The following is a 23,545-nucleotide window of genomic DNA, read 5'->3' on the forward strand; positions in this document are numbered from 1 at the left end:
TTAAGTCAAAGAGTTTTATATTTCATTTCACTATATGAACAGTCCAGAAGGTGCTAGATTAATTGGTGTGTTAGTTATTTTGTAAGTTGCTGGTGCCTCAAAGCCTTATTGATATTTTCCTTTGGACAAGTTGAATAGCCAACATGTACAGATATCTTGCACCATACTCAATACTCTGCAATGCAAGTTCCTGAGAAATCCATATTTATATTTGCTCGAGTTAGGGTGAACAGCTCCTGTTGCAGTAAGGACATACAACACTTATGCAATTAGAGAAAACGTTGATGCAAATTGGCAAAGCAAAGATTTGAGAACATTAACTGTGTGCGAGGATACTGTAAGCTCATGTAAATCTTTTAGCATACAGAAATGGCAAGATTACCTTGGCAATTAAAGCATTGACTTTCAGAGATTTTAGAAATAAATGGAGAAAGTATCAGATCTCAGTGACATGTCTATCCCTTCAGATTTCATTAGTGAAGCAGGTTGCCAGATCAATCAACAATATCTTAAGTACTATACAGAATTTCAAGATTAAGTACTGGATTACTGAATTTGCCATGAACTCTGAAATTCCACGGGTAGTTATGCCTGCTTACAACCCCTTCTCAATCCCACCCACTTCCTCTTAAGGAAGACAGTCATAAGCTGGTCATTGGACAACTGGTAAGTGCAGGTATGAACACTGCTAACTGGATCACTTGTACTTGGATATCCTTAGGAGTGCCTTAATGAGTACCACTATAAAATTTATGAGAACATTTCCATCATCTTCCGACCGAAGCATGAATACATACTATAGCTCTTGGAACAAAATCCCACTGTCTGAGATACAGAACTTTCAACTGTCGGTCTAACCTCATCATATACTTGCAGCCACCACTTTCTAGTCAACCCAAGTCAAAGTTTTCTCATAAGGTATACAACAGACAGCTGACCCTCAGCGTAGCCAAGTATCATAGAAGTCTGTGTGAGGGATATTGATAAAAAGGCATGTTTGGAGACAATTCATCATGCAGAGTACTCAATGAAAGACAGGTGAAGGTCACAGCTTTTGCTGTGAATGTTTCCCATTTGACTGAAATCTATGGCACAGCTTACTACTGGGATTTGCACATGAGTCACAGTAAATTCTTCTACTTCACATCTAATTCTCCTGAACAATTCTATGGGATTCTATGATTCAATGAGGGATGGCTATTTGGAGATGTCTTATAAACTCCAAGAATAGGTTGATTTGGAAGAAAGACAAGAAAATCAAAGTATTCTATGTCACTTCTCAGTAATGACAGATTTGTTTCCCCAGTTTCTCATTGAATCCAGCTGACAAAGCATGTGTTCAGAAGATTGTGGCCAGAAGAGAATGATGCAGCAAACTTTCTTTGTCTGTCCAATCAGTATATGAACTAGTCTACACAGATTCTCTTAAATCACTTCCCACTTTAGATGAAAAAACTTAATTTCAATGTTTTCTTCTAATCAAAACATGTTTTTTCTGTACTTTTTCATGAAGAAGTCTAATATTCCACTTTTATGTTGCTTTGTCTTCAAATCAAAGATGAGCTGATTCAGAAAAGTATTAAAATGACAACCTCACTACTGTCCCAAACACCTATCCTATAGGATGTCCTCTGGATACATGTAGCTATATTTTAATGGTTAAAAACCCCTACAGTTCTAATTATGTTGCCACTTAATTGCAATTATAAATAAGAAAGTGTGATCAGATAAATACATGTCAGTCAAATTGCCAAAAAAGAAAATAAATTAAGGTTTATCATTCAACACCTATTCAACTAAAAAGTGCTTTCAATGAAACTGATACAGGACTCAAACTTGCTTTTTGTTTGAAAAAGTTCAAATGAGAGGTCACTTGATAGTAGCATTGCACTCCTACCTTGATACTATCAGTTCAAACCTCAATGCAGACTCATATTCAAGGTTGTCTAAAATTGCTGAAGCTGTGTCTTTGATGGAACTCCAAGGTATGTAACAGACTTCCTAATTTTTAAAGTGCTATTCTCACTAGAAAAATAGTGAGATTTGACAGGTTGACAATGACTAGAAAAGTTAATAGGTCACCAAAGTTTTTACAGTGAAGTGAACATGCTTTTCTATTCTACTTTAGTGTGATAGTTTGTATTGTCCTTTGCTGTTGATACCCAGGACCACTACTCCATGTATTGACTTTAAATCTATTTTTATTAAATGCCATTTTTTATTTGCTTTGGTTTGGACACATTTATAATTTACCTCCAATGGCTTATGCTGGCAAAAAAAAATAGTTGCTTTACATGGGATTAAATACTTTTCAAAGCTGACTTTATACTGAGTTTTTACTGCAATCCTCAGTTTGGATGATTTTGTTGTGAAACCCACAGATCAGTGGATGTTGGTAACTAACAAAAATATAAATGTTGTTCCCTTTCTTAAATTATTGCAACTAGCTCAATGAACTTTTTAACATTTAACTAATTGAAATTCTACAACTCAAAGCTGCTAGCTGATATAACTTAAAAACAATCAGTTGTGCATATAGTTTGCTCAGTATAAATGTTTGACTTTTACCCAAAAGGAATCTAATTTGTTGGAAAATAAATATAGTATTATTGCTGCAAATTTGTCATAAAATTATCAGTTAAACATGGAATGCCATGTTCTTATCTGTGCATACTCAATTGACTATTGTTTGTGTATAAATAATTAGATGTTTTTTTTCCCATGTGAAAATCTCCACCAACTTTTCCTGTTTGCTCCAGGGTAAAAAGCTTTTCCAGACATTACTTCTTATTCATTACATATGGTTAATTTTCTAGGTGCAACAGTGATCTTGGCTGGAAACCCCATCTGTTCTTTTTCCCAGTTAAAAAAAGGAATCGGACAGTTGATAACTACCACCTGCACACATGTGAGCATCAACACAAATTAAACAAATTGTACCTTATGAATTTTTACAATATTTAACTCAAGATCTTAACTTTCTGTTAACAATGAACTACTCCATATTGTTCAATCATAACCCTTTTAACAATATCATTTAATCTCCACTGTGATATTGGAATCAATTCATTACTTTCTGAGCATAAAGGGAAAACAGGTTTTGTAAAGCTTGCAGCACAGGGATTTAAGATGCACTTTTGATTTATACCTTACTGAATATCTGCCTCTATGTATATTAAATCTACATTGCTTTTGAGTTGCTTTCTAAGCACTGTAAGTTATAAATGCTATAACAATAAATAACTAATGGCCATTTCGTAGTTCAGATGAGTTTAGAGGATAGTTTACCCTTGCATATAGTCCTCTATTGTGGAACGTGATTTTGGCATCCACTGAATTATATTTTAAGAACTTAGGCATATAAACATCTGAAATGAGCTGAAATAGATACTTACTGAACTTTCTCTACAATTAACAATACACTGTACCAGACAACATTTCAGAACTGAAATGCTTGTTCAATAAAACAAATACCTATGGGACAGCTTTTACGTCCCATAAATCATCAGTTGAGATTAGATTTATTAAATAAGCAAAATATTTTACACTAATGTAGGTAATTACAGTAACAGTAGCTTTATCTGTCTTGTTTTTCTCCAAAATTTTCTACTTCTTATATTCCACAGGCACTGCTCTTCACTTTTAGAGACGAAAACAGCAAATACATTCTGATAAACTGGAAAACTTTCTTTCCCAGTGCAATAAATTTAAGATGGCTTCTGATCGAGATGATGGAGGTCTCCTGAAATGCTAGCGAGAGCTCCAGATCAGCTCTTTTTGGGAAGACCAGCCAAACTAAGTTTCAATCTATACTGCAGCAAGCCATGCCTATGATCAAGAACATCAGGAGTGGAAGTCCTGCCTGCCAAGTTCTGCCAGCTAATTGAAAGTTGGCAGCGTTTAATTGTATGACAATACCATTGGGGGAGGGTATTTGTTGGTAGCACTTCACTCACATGAGACCTCGTATCGAGCAAGGACCTTCGCACAGGTGAGTGATAGTGGGGCAGGGGCATTTGGCAGCAAGGGCAATGACATAGTTGTCAGCTGTTTCCAAATTGTATGACATTATAATCTCCCTACCTAATGCTTGGTCCCTCAATCAGGCAATGGATGCTTATTAACCGGCCTCTTTTCTTTAGCGCCAAAAAAACTCCATCAGGTTTTCTTTTTCAGTTCCCCACAATGTGAGTCTCCCGCCCACTACTGCATTGGTATCAGTGGCAAAAGGATGCTTGCCCACTTAAGGGCCTCAATTATGGCAGATGAGAAGATTCCATGAACCTGCTTCCTGCTACAGGCTTATTTAAACAGTTGCAAAAAGGCAGTGCCATCCATATCCTAGCCCAAGTTTCAGCAATGGAGAAGGTTTATACATTGCACCCTTAGCTTTTCCTTTTGAAGTAGTGGACTAAATTTTGGACCTATGGATGTGAGAATCCTGTACTGGGCTATCAGAAAATTGCTGTGAACCAATATGATTTCATGTAAAATGGTGTGATATTATGAGGAATGTATGCAGTGTTAATGCAGAGATCAAACAAAACCAAGTCAAGAATTATGGAGTCTTAAGTTGGCTGACTGAGATAAATAATGTTCAATCCTTAGAGTTTGCTTGTTCTGATCAATATTAACGTAGACAATAACTACAAAATCAAGCCTTTTAGGTGGCTACATGACAAATGTAAGTAATATAAAGCTTATGATATTGTTACATTGTCCCTTTGCTGCACGTTGTATGTATACATCTGTACACAGTAGTTACGTTCAGCTGGCTGAAGTTTTAATAAAATAAAACTTTTACTTGGGAAATACAGTAATAGTTTTATACAAATCATTCAATCAAATTAAAAATAAATGATCATTGGCGTACTCATTTAAAAATAAATCCTTTGTGACTCTTCTCGTGTTCAGCAGATTTCAATTTGAAATGTGACAAATGTGGTGAGGTTAAACAAAGGCTTCCTGCTGACTGTACTTACAGAAACCACGTGATTCCTTTCTTACAAATGTAAATGGCTCCTTTAAAGCTTGCAGGAAATATACAGTACAACACGTTTGACACTTCATACAGCATTTTTAAAAAATGGGGCAATGTAATTATTATTTCCAATTAGAACTGAAGCATATCATCTCTAATAACACTCACTAAAACTAAGTTGTGTGGTTAATTTCGCATTGGTGTAATTTGTAAAGCAATTTAAATACTTGTACATGATTGTTAGTGAATCAATTCTGTTATATAATAACCATTTTAAGAAGGATTTTCAATTATCCATCTCAAAAAATATGAGAATTCCCAAAAACAAATGCACAAATTATGTGGTTTTAAGAAACAAATCTGTTAATTGCAGTATAATAAATGCAAAGGCTGCTGAATGGGAATAATAGGCTCCTTCTCACTGCTGCAATGATAGGATTTGTTTCTATAGGTTAAGTATTTTTTTCATTGATTATTGACCATGTTCTCTGGAAAGCAAGGAGCTGCTTGAAACAGCTGTTCTTTTCTCACAGCTAATTGCTTTTTTTCCAGGTCTTTATTAGCAAGTCACCTGTTCCTGTCACTGTGTAATCAATGATAGAAATCAGCACTTTCCCACAAATCATGCAAACAAATCTGTGCAAAATTAGTCCCAGAAAACACCTACCACCAAATTATCTGCTGGCATTGTAAACATTCTGCCAAACGGCTTTGAACTAAAACACAAAACAATTAGGAGACGAGATGTACTCAAGCTAATTTACATTGAGCAAGGTTTTCATGTAAAGGTAATTTCTGATTTTTAACACATGAACAAACTTGCACTTAGCTGGAAAGTTGCCCTTTTTTAAAAAGCCATATACTAATGGGATTTAACTACTTAAATCATGAACTTTTGATACAATTAATTTTTTAATTGTGTCTATTTAAAAGCATGTGATTGCGGTTTACCAGCATGTAAATATTGCTAAAGTTCATGTGAAGAAAGAAATTTTAAAGTATCAAAATAAAATTAGAAAAATTAACTAAAGCTTGTGTAAAGTTGTATTACATCTTATTGATAGATTATTTTATCAATATTATAAAGCAGGAAATGTAAATCAACCTAATCATCTTAAAGCTTTTCTAAATTCCAGCCTTTTGAAATATTTCCAATAGAAACTAATCTTTTCTTGAATCCTTAATTTGAACAGATATTAGTATCCCAATTGCAGTGCACAGATTGAGTTCTACAGAAGCAGGGATCCGAAGTTGAAAACACGGAGAAACAAGGAGAAAACACAATTTCTCTTTGAATTCCAGGTTTATCAAAGATCTCAGCAACTGTTTTCTTTTGAAAAATGATCTTATTGCTGGACCCGACTTATCAAATGCGGAAGTCCTCTGCAGAAAAAGCATCAAAAAGTCAGTCCTGATTTGATTCTGCTCTGAAGTAACTTATCACTGTGTTAGATAGTTTTTGTACTGACAAGAGCCCGACAGTTCAAACAGCTGACATATCAAAACAGCACCACAATCCTTTTTTACTTTAGAATGCACAGATCGATTTCGTCAAAAGGGTAATTCTAGAATGAGGACGTGTTGGTCATTGTTTCCAAAATTAAAATGACCAGATAGAAAATTATGATAATGGAAGCTGATGAGGAAAAGGAGATTCATGAGATACAGCTAAAGTAATGTAAATTCAACCTAAAGTGACTGCAATTGGCAAACAGATCAGCTGTGTCCGTACAAAGCTCAGAGAACAGAAGAGATGCAACAACATACTGGATGTAACTGTAAATTAAGCTCTCTCCAAGCTGTCCCAGTTAAACAAATAGTTTTTTCCCAACAAGGTAGCACCGGCAGTTTCAGTTGTATTTATCAGACTTCAACAGAGGGCAAGAACACAAGCTTTGTCTTCCTTTGTCAGGAGGAGAACATTAATATTGACTTACCTTTTCCCCACAGCTATTGTCCACCTCGGTGAAATGACATCACGGAAAGCAATAATGAAATCTACAGCAGGGGCTGGGCCACGGCAGTCCACAACGGAGTATGAGACATGTGGTGGTTGAATTAAATATTTGATACTCCAGTGTGTCGTATAAGCCTGCTAAAGGCTGTGTGTCATTTACTTAATGACCAGTCTCATTAGTTAGATGGCAGAGAAGGCTTGATGCATTTTCTGTGTAAATACACTACCCATAAACCCTTGGGGTTGCAATATATCTGTTTACTCTATGAGGAGAAATGAATTTACTGTATACTATCTAATAGGTGGTCCTTGAAATTTAAACATCTCAGAACTATTGTTTCAAATATCCTTGTTTCCACTGTGTTAAAAAGAAGTGCCACACACCGCTGGTTAATGCATCCAATCTTATTAAAATTTAATGGGTACGATTGCTTACTTTAATAAATGCTTTGAACTAAAAGCTTGTTAATGTCACAACTGTCAACCTACCCCCTCTATCCATACTTGTGGTAGAGTCCTAGGATTCCTATTAGAAACACTGTAAGCGGCCCAGGATATGACAGATGCCCTAGGTTATCAAAGCTACTTCCTTTGTTGGCTTCAAACCTTATTAGAGGCAAAGGACAGCAGCCATTCATTAAGATCATTTGAGATTTGCATTCAAATGTCATTTTCTATCTCACTTTACCAGGTTGTGCATATAGTAAGCTTCTACAAGCCAATCTCCCCTTGCCAAAATTCTATTAAATTCTTATCTCAAAGCACCAGGCAGTATTATACATTGCACTTCTTTTGTTATGCATTATGGCTGAAATCAATCAGCAGTGTCTGGTGTGGATCAGCTGTATCATGCCATTTTAAGAAAGAATAACAAAGAAACAAACAACTGGCAGAGACCACAGAGACTAAACACAGAGACAAGCCTCAACCAAAGGACATCTCTAGATGCAGGAAAACTTTGGTTTCTTACAACATACTTTTAACTCAGATTAATAGAATTGACTGTGTAATTACACAAACTACTTTTAGAACAAAAGCAGACAGACACAAACTACATAGATTTCCACACAAAATCACATTTAGAAAAAATCTAAATTGTGTCATGAATTTAAATTAAAGTACAACACAATGAGTAAACCTTAGAATCTTATCAATTTAGCTAGAGATTTGGCTCGAGTTATTATAACATTTTGTTTTGCAACAGGAATCCCTATATGAGAATTTCTGCATGACAGACACCTTGGACAGCTCCTTTCAGTCCCTGTATAATCAGTCCTGAACAAATAGATGTTTCAGCACTTTAGTCAGCTCCAGGGATTTCTGCTTCCTGTGCAAACCTCAATTTGCTAATTACTCCAATTCCAGGATTTTCCTTAATATTACTAAACAGAAAATATAAATATTCATATCCATCAATTAGTGAAGAGTTATAGTGAAAATACTGATGACTGTAGCTAGTGAAGATTTGTTAGAAAGCTGCTATGCAATCCCAAACGTTTCAAAAACTCAACCTACCTGAGTTTACGAACTTATTTAATTACTGTGCAATTCTATCAATACTTTTAAATAAATAATATTTACAATTAGCAATTAAAAAACAATTAAAATAAAAGAGAGAGAACAATTTGATGTGAGTAGTTTAAACATTCATACATAAACTGTACCTGTAGTAATTCTTAGACTTATACATTTTAAGTAAATTGCTCAGTAGTGGAGTTATTCACAAATCTTGTGAAGTAAAACTACTTTGCCCTTTTAAACAGTTCTTACTAATTAGCTACTTTTCAAAGTGAAGTTTCCCAACTTTTTTCACAATAGTTAAACATTAAAATTTTATACAATGTTGTAACCTTAAGTGAGAAAGAGTTTAGAAATTCAGAAAAGAACAAAACTATTCAACCAACATTAAAAAATATTTGAAATGATGAAATGCTATTTTAAACTTGTATTAAAATGAATATGCCAATTTCTGAAGTATTTCCAGTTCTACATCTGCTAAATTTTACTTTGAGCAAGTTCCAAGTTAAACTTTTTGCATAGTCAATGAAGATAGCTTCTTCAATTACCAGCTGGAACTAAATTCATTTTTCATGTTAGTCTTGCAACAGATTTTGAACCTATGCAGATGGGCAACCCTAATTCACCAAACTACAATTAATCCTGTTGTATGCTGGATGCAACTGGTCAGCATTAATATTGTATACGTAACAGCTGAGCATTTGGAGTGAAACCTGCCTGTGGCAGATCCTGGCAGATGGAAGCAGCACACAGAAACTTTTAATAAGCCTTCAGGCTAACATTGTCTTAATGATCCTTGTCAGAGGAATATCAGAATCATTGAGAGACAAAACTTTTTTGCCCAAAGTCTAAGGACAATATTTATCTCTCTTCTATTTCAATAAAAAAACCTAATTTTAAGGAAAGGAAAGTTTACATTACATTTTCCACATCCTCACTGCTCAGGTTTACAGACTCTAACACCTTACATGTAAAATAATATATTCCAAACTACACTTAACAAAGTCTAAGCAAACAAATTCTGGAAAGCAAACTTAAGACACCATAATATAATGCAAGAAATAGATCAAAAACACTATTTTATTTGCACAGATCTATATAAGCTAAACTATAAGAATTCCTTTTTGCAGATGCACAATAATCTACAACAAAATAAGTACAAATATTATTAAAGAATTGCAATTGCTTATGTTATAACCTCTCAGCTTCACTATTGCCCTGTATTATCAGCTGAGTTGGAGAAGGAACAACTGTAAGGAAAGTAAATAAGTTATGCTTTTCACAAACCAAGAAATGTTCCACACAGCTTCATTCTTGCTAGTCTCTGGATATCTGGAAGAATAGTACAGAAGTGAGTATCATTCCTGGAAAGTTACTGCCAAGTGCATGCAACTTATCAGTTGAAGGGGAAGCGCAGCCTGACAGCTGCACCAATCACAGCCAATTTTGTACATAATTAAAATTCAATGCAACACACAAGAGCCAATCACATTGCAGCAATGCTGCATACACAAAACAATTATCATTCAAGAAGAATAAAATACTAAAAACTACATTCAGCCCTACCATTGTTGTTAAAGCTTCCCTTGTCCGATTTTGTTATTTGTTCATTTTAAGTTTAAATAGGGCAACTTCCCAGGATGATATACACCATATTTAAATACAAACTCACCACAGACACATTTAACCACTTTACAGCAGCATATGAACACTTTACCTTAATAGAGTTACTCCTAAATTTCTTCTTGGTCTGTCACATGAAACACAATAGCATACAAACATCTCGAAAGAAAGCACAAGCCAAATCTATGTAGCTATATTTCTAGTTGCATGCTTTCTGTGACATATGTCCTGCTAAATAGATGCTAGCTTCACTTCATTTAAATAAGATGGAATTGTACTCCTCTACAACAGATGGCTCAGGAGATAATGATGGCTGAGCACAGGAGATTGAATGGCCCTGACTCTGTTGCTATGGCAGAAGCTAAATGTGTAATGGATGCAGCGCTTATTAAATTTGCTAGCTCTGTGCTTTCTACTTCTTGAATGAATGAGCTCAGTGAAAGAGGTAGGGCCAGCTAATGTCTCTGGATAGCTTTTTTTAAAAAATCCCATAACGCCAGACACCTTTAATATTATTCCCAAAGTCTAAGGGTCATTAACCTATTAACTTCCCCAACCCCTCAAGGCCTTTTACCCCTACTGCACATACTGTACTCTTTGACAGAGTAACTTAACAGATCTACAAGAAAGCAGAAGTGCCGAAAGGCATTGTAGCAGTATTTGCATGCATTTGTGGCATGGCAGGGAGACATCAAGCCCCCTAACAGGCTGTGTAAATATGAGCCCTGGCAAAGAGTAAATACAGACAGCACTCTACAAACAGAGCCCAATTACAATGACAAAAGCCTGCCACACTTATGGGAGGAGCTCTCTATCCTGGACCACAGGCCACTGAGTGAGCGGCATACTTAATAGGCTTTCTATAGAAGTGTAAGCTTCCATTACCAGCTGTCACTATAGAATAGCAAAATGATCCAGACTGTGGATTTAAGGACAGCCAGTGAAAGGGAGCAATTAATACAAAAACAAATGAATTGAACACAATTTACTGATTGTGTCCAATGATAAATCAAAAGAGACTAAGAAAATTTAGTTGATCAAGAGTACTACTCAAATCAGCACTTTACAACAAAAAAGCATAGTACATATTTTACATGGCTCTTCATAGGTTGAAACTCACTTGGTGTATAACTGATATATAGACTGAATATAATTGCATATGTAATTTCTGTATGATTTAAAAATTAAGAGTGTATTTTACCTAATCTTATGTTTGTTGACATATATCCATTGAATCTCCTTCTCCAAAATTTTGTTGAACTAAGTGCTATGTAAATATTTATTTGAATAGCTTGTCTACCTTTTTAATTAATATTTGATTTTCTAAAAGAAACAAGCACTGCAAAGGAAAATAAATTACTATTCTGTAACAGAGTAAATGCATCAGATTTTCAGAAAATTACCACAGTAAAAGAAACAAACTTTGCTGCCAGCTCCATACAAAGAATGAAATTGCTGCTGTATTAGTTGTACTGACACGTAATCTGTTTGATAGTCTTGCAGTTAAGCCCCATAAATCAGCTTAGCAGATGTCCTAAAGTAATGGTGGCACACTTCAGGATAAAAAATGCATTCTTTTAAATTTCAGTCATGGAAGAAAGTGAATTAAGACTGTCAGCCGGTGAGCCAATGACAATTATTCCAACAACGTCTCCTTCCTACTAACCACTGCCTTCCACACATTCTCCCTACCATCCCCACCCCGATATAAAATCTAGAGCAATCAGCAAAGTCCAAAACAATGCCTCGCCATGTGTTCATCTTGGGTTTTAGGATTACCAACTACAAGCAAGGGGGAACCCCAGGGAAAATAATGGCTCCAAATGAATGGTCATTGTCCAGCCACCTGGACACCCTGAGTCAGCATGCTCATGTACTACAGGGGATTTAGGTGGCCACACATGCAACCCTCAACTTTAACTGAGCCAGAGATTTTGGCATCTGTATGCAAATCACATTCTGCCTTGGAGTTTGGTATGCAAGTACTTTATGCTGAGGTGTTATACCAATAGAGCATTTCAACAATTTTCTCCTGTGTGATGATTGTTCTACACTTTTCTACTATCTACGCTGTATTTTAGGCCCAGCTTCCAGTAACATCATGAAACTGCTATGATAGCCCTTTTCCTTCTATCAGCATTTCATTTTTGAGTTTTATTTTTATGCTATTTCTTCTTCAGATCTAATTTATTCAAATTCTTAAACACAGCTACCACTTTTATCCATTATAGCAGAAGGCACTCAAAATACAACATGAATTATTCATTACAGCTGTACTGCAACAGTTCCTTCCCTAAAGTGCTGTGTTCTAATGCACTTTCAGGGTAGAGCTGTATATTTTTTTCCTTTAATAGTGTTTAATACCCTGAAGACCATAACTAACAATTATTATAATCACAGAAGTAAATGAGAAAACATGAGAGTTAAATCTTTGAACAAGTAAAGTTGTTTTAACTGCAATTAAGTCAAGATACTGAACTAAAATACATATGATTTTTACATTAAATTATGATTTTTAAAAATTTTTTTAGGACAGGTTTTTTCTTTTGACAACAATGCTTTAAAGATTTGTAATCTTTAAAGGTTCACTATTATTGCCCTTTTTATATCCATGCAGCACGGTGGCACAGTGGTTAGCACTGCTGACTCACAGCGCCAGAGACCTGGGTTCAATTGGCAACTGTCTGTGTGGAGTTTGCACGTTCTCCCCGTGTCTGCGTGGGTTTCCTCCAAGTGCTCCGGTTTCCTCCCACAGTCCAAAGATTTGCAAGTTCGGTGAATTGGCCATGCTAAATTGCCCGTAGTGTTAGGTGAAGAGGGGAATGGGTCTGGGTGGGTTGCTCTTCGGAGGGTCGGTGTGGATTTGTTGGGCCGAAAGGCATGTTTCCACACTGTAAGTAATCTAATCTCTTATTTGTGGTCTGAGAATGAAAGGTACAATTATAATTTTACCCACTCTTGACAATAATCATTCACTCTGAAATACTGTCATAATCCAGTAACATAATCTGTGTGGGGAAATTGAGTAGGATACATCAGTACAGAAATAAAAATGAAAAGCTAAATTGAAAATTTGAAATGAAAAGATTAAAAATTGGAAAGCCAGAAGTTTTATTAGCATATGTAGGTTTTCAGAAGCAAAGTACTGCAGACAATGAAAACCTGAAATAAAAACAAAAAAGACCGGAAACACTCAGAAGATCAGGCAGCATCTGTGACAGCAATAACGTTTCAGGTCAATGTGTTTCAACAGAACTGCAGGAAAATAGACATTTAAGAGTTTTTAAGCCAATGGAAGGGGTTAGGATAAACAAAAGAGAAAATTAAAAGAACTAAATTACTGATTACTTGCAAAGAATATTTGGGTCATTGGACAATGAGAAAGGAGGTAGTGAAATAGCTGAAATCCATCTCCAATGATTGCAATGAAAGGTACGGAAGGGAAGGAAGGAAGTTGTCGGGGTGAATAAGGAGAGGACTGGATAACTAACATAACTTGGATGTTTTGTTTCTTCAAAGTCTCATTCTTTATTCTTGATTGACAGCATTGACAGACATTAGAACATTAGCTGATGGTCATCAGCTGATTCCCAGGAAAATAAAAAAATGCTGATTAACAGGTTTCAGTGCTTGCAGTTGCTGCAGTTGGTACTTTAAATAGTTCAGGTGATACACTTTTATTGGCAGCCAGCGAATGCATTTTTGTTTTAAGAAAGTGAATAACTGTTACATGAAGAATTTTTTTAAATACCTCTGCTTGTCATTATAGGAATTGTTGGTAATATAGTGAGTGAACGGGCAAGAAAAAGCCACAGCTTGGCATAGACAGCATACTTTGGCTTCACCAACATACTTGGCGGAGTGACCAAGCTATATGCCCATCCATTTGAAGGAGGTAGTGACAAAAATAGATCTTGCAGTCTTGCATTAGGATTTATCCATCACTGAGAGAACTGCCCTTTCCAAACTCGATGAAGCAGAGAAGAAGAAACACTATTCCCACTCTTTGAGGATGAGAGTCTGTGGCCTACTTCAATGTCTGCTGACTAATTTCAGCATGGGATTTAGTTCAGGAGCTTTATTTGATTCATAGGCACAGATCCATTACCAATGCTCCATTCAGTCTCCTTTGTTTAAAAACTTCCTCATTTTTCAGAACTTTCTGAGACCTGAAGCCTTAATCTGCACGAACCACATTGAAGAAACTTACCAAGTGACATCACCATTAATAAACAGCCTTACTTGTTGTGATCACATGGCTTAGTGATTTCAAAACATCTTTTTTCATGGATGGTGTTTGAATGCAAACAACATCATAATTTTTTAGTTCACTGACACACTATGTGTCAATAGGACTTCACTAATATCTGCAGTTTTCATAGGTTGGGACTTGCAACTTTCGCAGGAGCCATAAGAGATGCTTTAAATATCCTTTAATTTACAATGGATAAGCTCAATTATGAAAATTATTTACAGGTGAAAGGAAGTAGCAATTCTAAACTGAGTCACTCAGTTTTTGATGGTTTGCATTGGACATTACAGGTTTTGCATGGATGATTTACTGGTGGCGGCTAATAGATAGAAAACAAAAGTCACAGGTGATTTAATGATGAAAAGAAAAAGAATTCAGTGTCTGTAACAGCACTTCTGGATTAAACAAAATGTAGGAAATGAGTCATCCTGATCCAGAAGGGAATTTAGTTGGCAAGGCTGGCTTCACTCTGGAAACCTTTGAAAATTTTGGAGCATCATGAAAACAGATGTGCATAAAGTTAAGTACTTCTGAGTAGGAAAATGTAATATTCTAAAGCAGCTGAGTTAATTCATATATACATAAATAACTAAATCTAAGGAATTCAATGAATAGTTGCACATTGTGCAGATCATTATTACATCACTTCTGTTACCAAAGCTTTGTTTTTAAATATAAAGTAGTACAACTGAAATGCTGCTCCACCTGGAAGGTGTGTTTGGGACCTCAGAGGAGGGAGGTGGTGAATGGACAAGTATTACACTGATTGTGATTGATGGAAAGGTGCCATGGGGAAGTGGGGTAGCAGTAGGAGTGATGGAAGAGTGGGCCAGGATGTCATTGAGGGAACGGTCCATGCAGAATGCTGATAATGCAGAAGAGGGAACAATGTGTTTGGTGGTGATATCAGACTAGAGGTAGTAGAAATGGCTGAGGATGATCCTTTGAAAGATGGTTAAGTAGAAGGTAAGGGCAAGTGGAATGCTTCTATTGTTATGGGAAGAAGGGAAGGGATGAGGGCAGAAATGTGGGAGAGGGTCGCACGTGGCTGAAGGCCCAGTCAACCACAGTGTGATGGGGGGTTATCACAGGTAGTCTGGTGCAAGGAGGTAAAATCTGAACAGATACAATGGAGATAGAGAAACTGGAAGAATAGAATGGAACTCTTGCAGGAAGCAAGGTGTGAGGCGGTGTAGTCAAGATAACTGCGGGAGTTGGTGGCCTCGTAATTGATATTGCTGGATAGCCTATCCTCAGAATTGGAACTGGTGAAGTCAAGGAAGGGAAAGGGAGAAGATTCATACAGATTCAAAAAGTTAACTGTTTCTCTCTCCACAAATGCTTCCATACCTGATGGGTTTCTCCAGCATTCTTTGTATTTTCTGTTAATTATATTGGGTTCTGAAAGCGTAATCAATCTGGAATACTCCACGTACAAATTGCAAACTGTTTTCAGAAATAGTAGTATCTGAATTTTATTCTTGATAATGACAGATTGGAATGTATACAAAAGGATGATTGTGCACCTTTGGCTGCAACTATTGCAAATGTTGCCACCCATTGGAAAATAATTCTCAGCATGTCTTGACCCATTTGATTTCCCTGCCTCATGAGACTGTTCAACTGATATTGTCTTTTAGACAAAAAGAGGATAGGTAACATAATTATCAGCAACTTGATGACTTCCTTTGAGTGAATGATCAAACATCTTTGTTGTTTACCCTAAATATTTTGATCAGGGACAAAAATCCACTTTCATTTATCTTAGGTAACATAAAGCTATCTGGTAAACCAGACTCCACTTTATAATTTAGGATTAAACACAGCAGAACAGGGGTGAAAATGATTATGGGAAGCACTTAAATCTTTTTTACAAAATACTAAGGAGAAGGGAAAGTGAAATTGATTAACACCCAGCAGCACCGGACTGTCAATTCAGCAATACATTTTACAACATGTATTATTTTCTTTTCCATTGAAGTCAAATGCTAATGAAAATTTGGCAAGTGTAAAATGCACAGCAGATCCTTAGTCAGTCTATCCTGCATTTACTGATGCTGACCAAAATCAGCCCCTGATCGCAAAGGCTTACATAAGTATAATAAACAATCCATGTTGAGCATTATTTTTACATCCCCAAAAACACCAAGTATCTGTTTGGAACATTATGAAACATAAGACATCCTTCACTCCAATGGATTAACACATGCATTAACTCATTTAAAGTAAACAAGTTTAACATCTAACAGAAGAATGTATTAAATACATGTCCATTAATATAGTTAACTGTCATTTCTGGAATGGAAAGAACAATTGGTAATTTGCTACATGAGAATAGATATTATTAGGGCTAATATGATTTAGTTAACATTTTTTCAAATATTAAGGATAATTGTTCTAACTCAATATCATTTCAAGAGTAAAAGGGCATGCCTGTTTAGAATTGAAGGCTGATGAAATCAAAATTCTGCGTTTGCAATCAGGTCAGGATAGCAATGTTTTGTTGTACTCAAACGTTTTAACATATCTCACATATCAAGTGTTATTTTTGCATAATTATCTTTCATTTTGCCAGTGGCCCTCTCCTTGCCTCTTGATTGTAATCAGAATAACATCATAATCAACATTTTACGGTTATGGCTATGCAATTCTGAAAGATGTCAGGTGTTCTATGTTTATGTATACTTTGCAATCAGAAAGAGAGGTATGTCCTATGAGTCTTAAGGAATTTGAAGGGCATTTTTGTCTGCATGTAATAACTTGGTGGGTGGGGTATGGTGGGAGGGTGGAGAGAAACCATTAGCAAGTAGTTGTTTGACTACAATTAAAGTGGAACTAATCAAGTACAGTCCAGTGTTTTAGAGGTGTGAAAGAGGATAATTTAGAGTCAAGATGGACAAGGAGGATAGGAAAGTGATGAGAATTTGAAATTGAATTTCAGAGCCTGAAGTCTAGGTAAGCTGAAGGCACAATGGTCAATGCTGGAGAAATTTAAATTGCATTTGCATAATTTACCAGAACATGAAGAAGTTAAAGATCTTGGAGGACGTTACACATATAGGGGCAGTGAGGTATTGGAAAACAAGGATGCATATTTTCAAATCAATATGAGAGTTAAGAAAAGCTGTGGGGAAGTAAGAAAGATGAGTCCCACTAGAGTCCTGAGGTTTTCCTGTGTTTTGGTGGCGATGTTGACAAATCAAGTCATCATCCTCCTCAAAGGTGATTGATGGTATCACAGCATAGTGAATGGGTGTGTACAGAGGTGATGCAAAGCTTTCACATAATCTACATTGTCTGATATGTATTCATGTAAAACCCAATGGAAAGGTCAAAATTCCAAGGCATTTAAATCCTCTTAGAATTGTCAGGCTGTCAAGGAATTTAAATATCCTGCTCTTCAAATATTTTACTCAAAAGCTGCAGTGTTGACAACTATCATCACAGGTATGGTGCTGCATGACTGATTTCAAAATCTTTCATTATTACAGTGGGGTACCTCTCAGTTTACAACTTGATTAATAGCTCCAAGTAGTTACAGACTCTTTGAAAAGATGTATCGAGTGATCGTTGCAGATACCCAAACATTGATGGCCAAGGAATAATGCCACAGGGGGTTACAAAGCATCTACAGCCATAAAGGAGAAAGGGTTCATCACACGGAAGGTGAATCACAAGGGTTCATGAAATATTAAATCTATTTTCATATCATTGTTTGTGACAGAAACTTTAAACATGAAAATGTTTTCCAAACAAACTGTGGACAGAACATAGTGTGGCAAACAACCATAGTGTAGCAATGATCCATTAATTATGTTTAAGTTTTCTAACCATTGCCCACGAGGCATTAGTAAATTTTACTCCTCCTGTCCTTCCCATTGTGCTGTAGAAAGCTCTTCTGCTCCCCAGATAGGGTGGAGGAAGTCTGCTCCATAGACGAGCCTGTAGGTCCAGAGTGCTTGGGTTTGGGTGGAACAGACACGCTGAGGGTCTTCTTGCTAGGGGCAAGTTGACTGTCCACCTCCACGGACAGATTGGAACTTCTAATGATCACACAGGGACAGATGGAGTGAAGAGGAAAGGCCTGGCCACCTTCAGTCTCATCAGTGGAGACTCTATCAAAGGACCTGTGTGTGGTTCCTTCTCCTGCTGGGTGCCTTGTGGCACAGTCTTGTCTCATTAGGAAGGGGAAAGCATCAGGGTTAGTACCAAGGCCCTATGTTCTGCAGAAGCCCAGTCTTTGGCCGTGAGGACAAATATGTTGGCGATGGGGTGCTGGAGCTGATGACTCTCCAGCTACCTCTGAGTTTGCTGGGCCTGACTCGCCATGGCAGTCTCCAACCTGTCCATGGAGACAGATGCATAAAACTGGCTAGGTGAAAGTGAGGACTGCAGATGCTGGAGATTAGAGTCAAGATTAGAGTGGTGCTGGAAAAGCACAGCAGGTCAGGCAAAATCCAAGGAGCAGGAAAATCGATGTTTCGGGCAGGAGCTCTTCATCACGAATGAGGCTGAAAGCCTCAGGGGTGGAGAGATAAATAGGAGGGGCTGGGGTGAAGGTAGTTGAGAGTGCAATAGGTGGATGGAGGAAGGGGTAATAGTGATAGGTCGGAGAGGAGGGTTGAGCAGATAGATGGGAAGAAAGATTGACAGGTTGCATAGGTCATGTGGATGGTGCTGAGCTGGAAGTTTGGAACTGGGGTAAGGTGGGGGGGGGGGGAGAATGAGGTTCAGACATGGTTGAAGAGCTTTGGGGCAGAGGAGACGACGTGGGGGTGCAGTGAGAGAGAGACTCATTGAGATCTTTGTAGAGAGAGGAGGAGAACTTCTTCAAGATAGGCATCCTTGCAAAAGGATTCGCAGTAAGGTTAAAATCAACGAGGTGAAAGTGAGGACCGCAGATGCTGGAGATTACAGTCAAGATTACCTTGGTGCTGGAAAAGCACAGCAATTCAGGCAGCATCCAAGGAGCAGGAAAATCAACATTTCGGGCAGGAGCCCTTCAACAGGAATGAGGCTGGAAGCCTCAGGGGTGGTCATAAAACTGGCTGCAGAGTCTGAATGATAAATGGCAGTGAATTGATGGACAGCCTACACTGATGTAGAGTCTGGACAATAACAGGCAGTGCACTGATGCAGTGGCTGCATTATCCAACTTCTCAGCAATGAGGGCCAGTGAGTTGAATGCCTGTATGCCAACGCTGGAGCTCCATGTGCATCTGCACAAAGTCACTTGTGGCTGAGACCATAGTGTCATCCCCTGTCGGGGGCTCAGTGGATGCCTGGTCTCCTGCACTCTGCTGACTTCTAGCAGTCTAAGGAGTTTCTCCCTCACCCAGGTGCAGAACTGCAGGTGTGTGAAACCTGCAGGAGCAGGAAAATCGATGGCGATACAGGAGCCTCTAAGGATGATGGTCTCACCAATGCTTCCCCATTATGATCTTGGGAGGTTGAGGAAATCTCCTGTGTAAATGATGGGCTAGTTTTTGGGAGGATGCAAGACATAAGAAACAAAAGGCATTGCAGCCACTAGTTAGTAATAGTGTTCTGTGCCTGGTAAAGTCACCATAAGAATGGGATAGCAAGTGTTACTTACTCTAGTATCAGTACATGGATGTCTTCATATTCCTGTTCCTGTTCTTCTCTTACTAGTGCAAGAATCCTTTCCTGAGAGGGGGTGAGGACATGAATTTCCAACAACTCCAACCTATATGGCATCATACCACCCTATTATGGGATGTCTTCTCCTGTTATAAATGCAAAATATGCAAGTGGGTAGCATGGCTATTAGTGCTGGTGCTTGTGGGGAAAAGGTGTTGAGGTGTTCGAAAGAGTGAGGAGGCAATGCAGACAGTATGCAGGGTTAGTGGTGTGGAACGATGGGGTGGGTGGGGGGCTAACAACCAAGTGTGGGAAGGTGTTGTATTCAACTGAGGGGTGTCAGAACATAATCGTTGGTGAGAGGTGGGTATAGTGCCATAGATTAGTACGAGGCAGCAGAGAGCAGAGTATTGCACTTACTTGTGGTGGAGTGGGGAAGATCATTAATCTTCTTCCCGAACTGATGCCCATCCTGTAGATGGCATTGATCTGGGTGGCCATTTCTAATCAGGCTTGCATGTTACCGTCATGTACCTCTTCTCATGGTCCTCTAGAAAGGGGACTCTTCTCTCCATCACTTCCAGATCCGCTCTGAGAGGTAGGGTGCCAGCTTTCTCTTCTCTGCCACCTTTCTTCCTGAAGAAGGGCTCATGCCCGAAACGTCGATTCTCCTGCTCCTTGGGTGCTGCCTGACCTGCTGCGCTTTTCCAGCAACACATTTTCAGCTCTGATCTCCAGCATCTGCAGTCCTCACTTTCTCCACCTCTCTTGATGCAAATGGCAGCAGCCCTGCACTTGTGCAGGAGGCTTTGAAAGATAGCATGGTACCAAGAGATGCTGGTGTTATGGAGGACCTGGTGAGCGAGAGGTTCATCTGTGGACAGCACATGGTAAGATGGGGTGGAGATTGGACATTATTCTCACCATGAGGATTCAAACAGCAATTAATGAGGCGAGTTTGATCAGATACAGCAAGAAAATTTTGCTCGGCTCGAGGTAAGAATCACTCTATCAAACTCATGTGACTCTCACTTGGCCAAGGAATGATATGATTCACTCTATGAATTCCAATGCTTGCTTTTTTTAAGGGAATAAAGGAAGTTACATATAGTGAATGGGTTAATGGGAGGATTTTATCAATAGTGAGTTCATCAATAAACTTTATTTAATTTATTATGATTATTATGTACTTTATTTTATTTCAGACTCAGTTCTAAGATCTGCCCATGATGGTTACTGGATAAGTTGACATGAGGATGTAATAAGCCCTTCGTTCCTGATGAAGGGCTTATGCCCAAAACATTGATTCTCCTGCGCCTCCGATCCTGCCTGACCTGCTGTGCTTTTCCAGCACCACAATCTCTACTCTGATCTCCAGTATCTGCAGTCCTTACTTTCTCTATGAGGATGTAATAGCAAAGGATGGTGGTGGGGAACATGACATAGCTTGAGGTAGAACTGAGTTGTCATAGGACACGGGGTGGGTAAAGGCAGAGTAGATTGGCATGGAGAGTGTGTTTGGATTTATGAGGTGGCATGGCTTAACATGGATGTGGTGTGGTTTGTCAGGGAGGAAGGTACGGTGACTGTATGGTGTGAGAGCCATTTAGCTGCTTTGTTTGTTTTATTCTGACTTTCACAGCTGTGACAATGTGTTTGAGCAGTTTCCTGGTGCAGCGGGGACTTGATTCCCATTTTCACACAGCAGCAGCAATCCCTCACAAACAGAAGCATTAAGCAAATAGTGATCATTGAGAGCACTCTTTCTGTGCTACACTATGAAAAGCCACCAGACCTTCCATGTATTGGAACTGACATTTGACCAATGGATCTGATTGCATGCAGTTTTGGTGCTGAGTATGGATTCCTAAAAGTGACCATATGTGCCATGGGTAGTTCTTGTCTCCAAACAGCAAGGCTCTCAATTGTTGGGCAGGGCAAATGTTTTAGGGATAGAAGATATAATACATAAAGATAATGGCAGCCACCATTTTCTTGATGATAAATTACTAGTTGCACATTGATAACCAAGCCCTTAAAATTCATGAAGGTAGTTGGGTCATATGAAGGACAGTGCAAGGTCACATGGATGCAGTTGATGATGTCATGAACACAAAGATTTTGCAATCTGTGCAAAGCCAAGCACACTATCCTTTGTGGATAACTTATTCAGACTTGCAAAGCATCAGTTGATTAATGCAAACATGGACTGCAGACTAACTATTATTATTAATATTCTCTGTGGCAATCTCAGAGAAGCCAGGGGCAAAAAGGTTCAGGGTTGTAGTGACCTTGACTACAACAGATGATAATGGGCTAGCTGGTGGCAGCTGTTTACATATAGTATTGCAGGGGGTGCTGCATTCTATTAGTCTCTTTCAAGAAATACAGCTTCCAGATTAAGTGTCTTTTAGAGAACTATAGCTCTCCTGTCTTTGGCTTATAAACTCTATTGGACAGGTAGAAAATCCTGAGGGCAAACTTTGTCAATTTGCTTTCTTCTTTTGTAGCTTGGTTTGCCCTTCTATTCATCATCACAAAGTAAGATTCCTAGAAGGACTCCCATGATGAAATGAAACAAATGTCAGAAATCTTTTTACAGTTCAGAATATGCAGCAGCCACAAGCACTTTTAATTTGCTTAAGGACAAATAAAACCCTATAAACTATTTCAAAGAAAATATATCTCAAAATCCAGGACAGCTTTCCTTGAGAGCAACCACTATTTAATTAAATATAACTGGAAATGATTGCCTCTTGACTATTATGGCCAAGTCCAGAGGGCTGACTAAATTTCTCTGACACTCCTGAGGTTGGCTGTAACAGAGTTTGAACTTTTTAAAAGTTGTGCTTCTGAAGAAACAAACCAGCCAGATTATGTGACTTTGCAAATAAAGAGTTTGGTTTTCTTCTCAAAAATATTCACTTGGTTAAATGGTACATCATTCAAAGGTTAGGTGTATCCTGAAGCGCATGACAGACACACATATACTCTAGCATGTGAGCAAATAGTACAAGTTATAGGGTAGGAGGAAATGGAATTGAAAAAAAAAGCTCATTAGCAAAATAATCATATGCTTTGATGTTCATTTTGTTGTTTGGAAGTTCAAGGCATAACTACTAATGTAAGTTGATGAATCACCTGGAGACAATCTCTTCAAACCTGCAGTTAGCCCTTTTCACAAAGTAGATTCTATGGCACTTGTGTTCCTTCTTTTTAGAAAAATTCGCTATCTCAGTGATACATTCCAACCTTTAACAGCGATAGGGTTAAAGCTGGTCAAAAACAGTTGATAGAGATCTGTTGTACCATTAAGCTACCCTACAGGCCTTCTTGATGTAACCCAACGTTACAGAAAAATCACGCTTTCGAAACAGTGCCTAAAGTGTCAATGCTCTAATTGCGTTACAGCCAGCACATGTTTTAAAAGTTCACACTGTAGAAACAACATTCTCAATTCATCGATCGCATTATAGCAAATTCACATTGATGAAAAGTTAGAACAGAATGAACGATACAAACTTACAGGTTCGTCCTGGGTAGGGTTTTGACCATGTGACAGATGGCTATTGACATACAATAGAGGCAATCCATATTAACAAAGAGATTTGAT

The 23,545-nt window shown here is 37.9% G+C and overlaps 1 protein-coding gene across 10 annotated transcripts in view; it reads right to left on the reverse strand.

Moving 5' to 3' along the window:
* The window catches only part of myt1b (myelin transcription factor 1b), a 182,419-nt gene that overhangs the window by 68,928 nt on the left and 89,946 nt on the right, over positions 1–23,545 (reverse strand). For 2 of the 10 annotated variants that reach the window (XM_043710468.1, XM_043710467.1), the window contains exon 1: positions 10,174–10,345. The exons of 4 other annotated variants lie outside the window; for them this stretch is intronic. Coding sequence is in view for 1 of the 6 variants with exons in the window: in XM_043710464.1 (XP_043566399.1) it covers positions 9,744–9,768 (25 nt within the window). In the remaining 5 variants the exon portion in view is untranslated. Of the gene's footprint in view, positions 1–6,918; positions 7,188–9,743; positions 9,856–10,173; positions 10,346–23,545 lie in introns of those variants that run through there. 4 more of the 10 variants (XM_043710469.1, XM_043710466.1, XM_043710464.1 and 1 more) reach the window with 3 other exon arrangements.

The sequence above is a fragment of the Chiloscyllium plagiosum genome, chromosome 20 (assembly GCF_004010195.1).
Source record: "Chiloscyllium plagiosum isolate BGI_BamShark_2017 chromosome 20, ASM401019v2, whole genome shotgun sequence".
Classification (NCBI taxonomy): Eukaryota; Metazoa; Chordata; class Chondrichthyes; order Orectolobiformes; family Hemiscylliidae; genus Chiloscyllium; species Chiloscyllium plagiosum.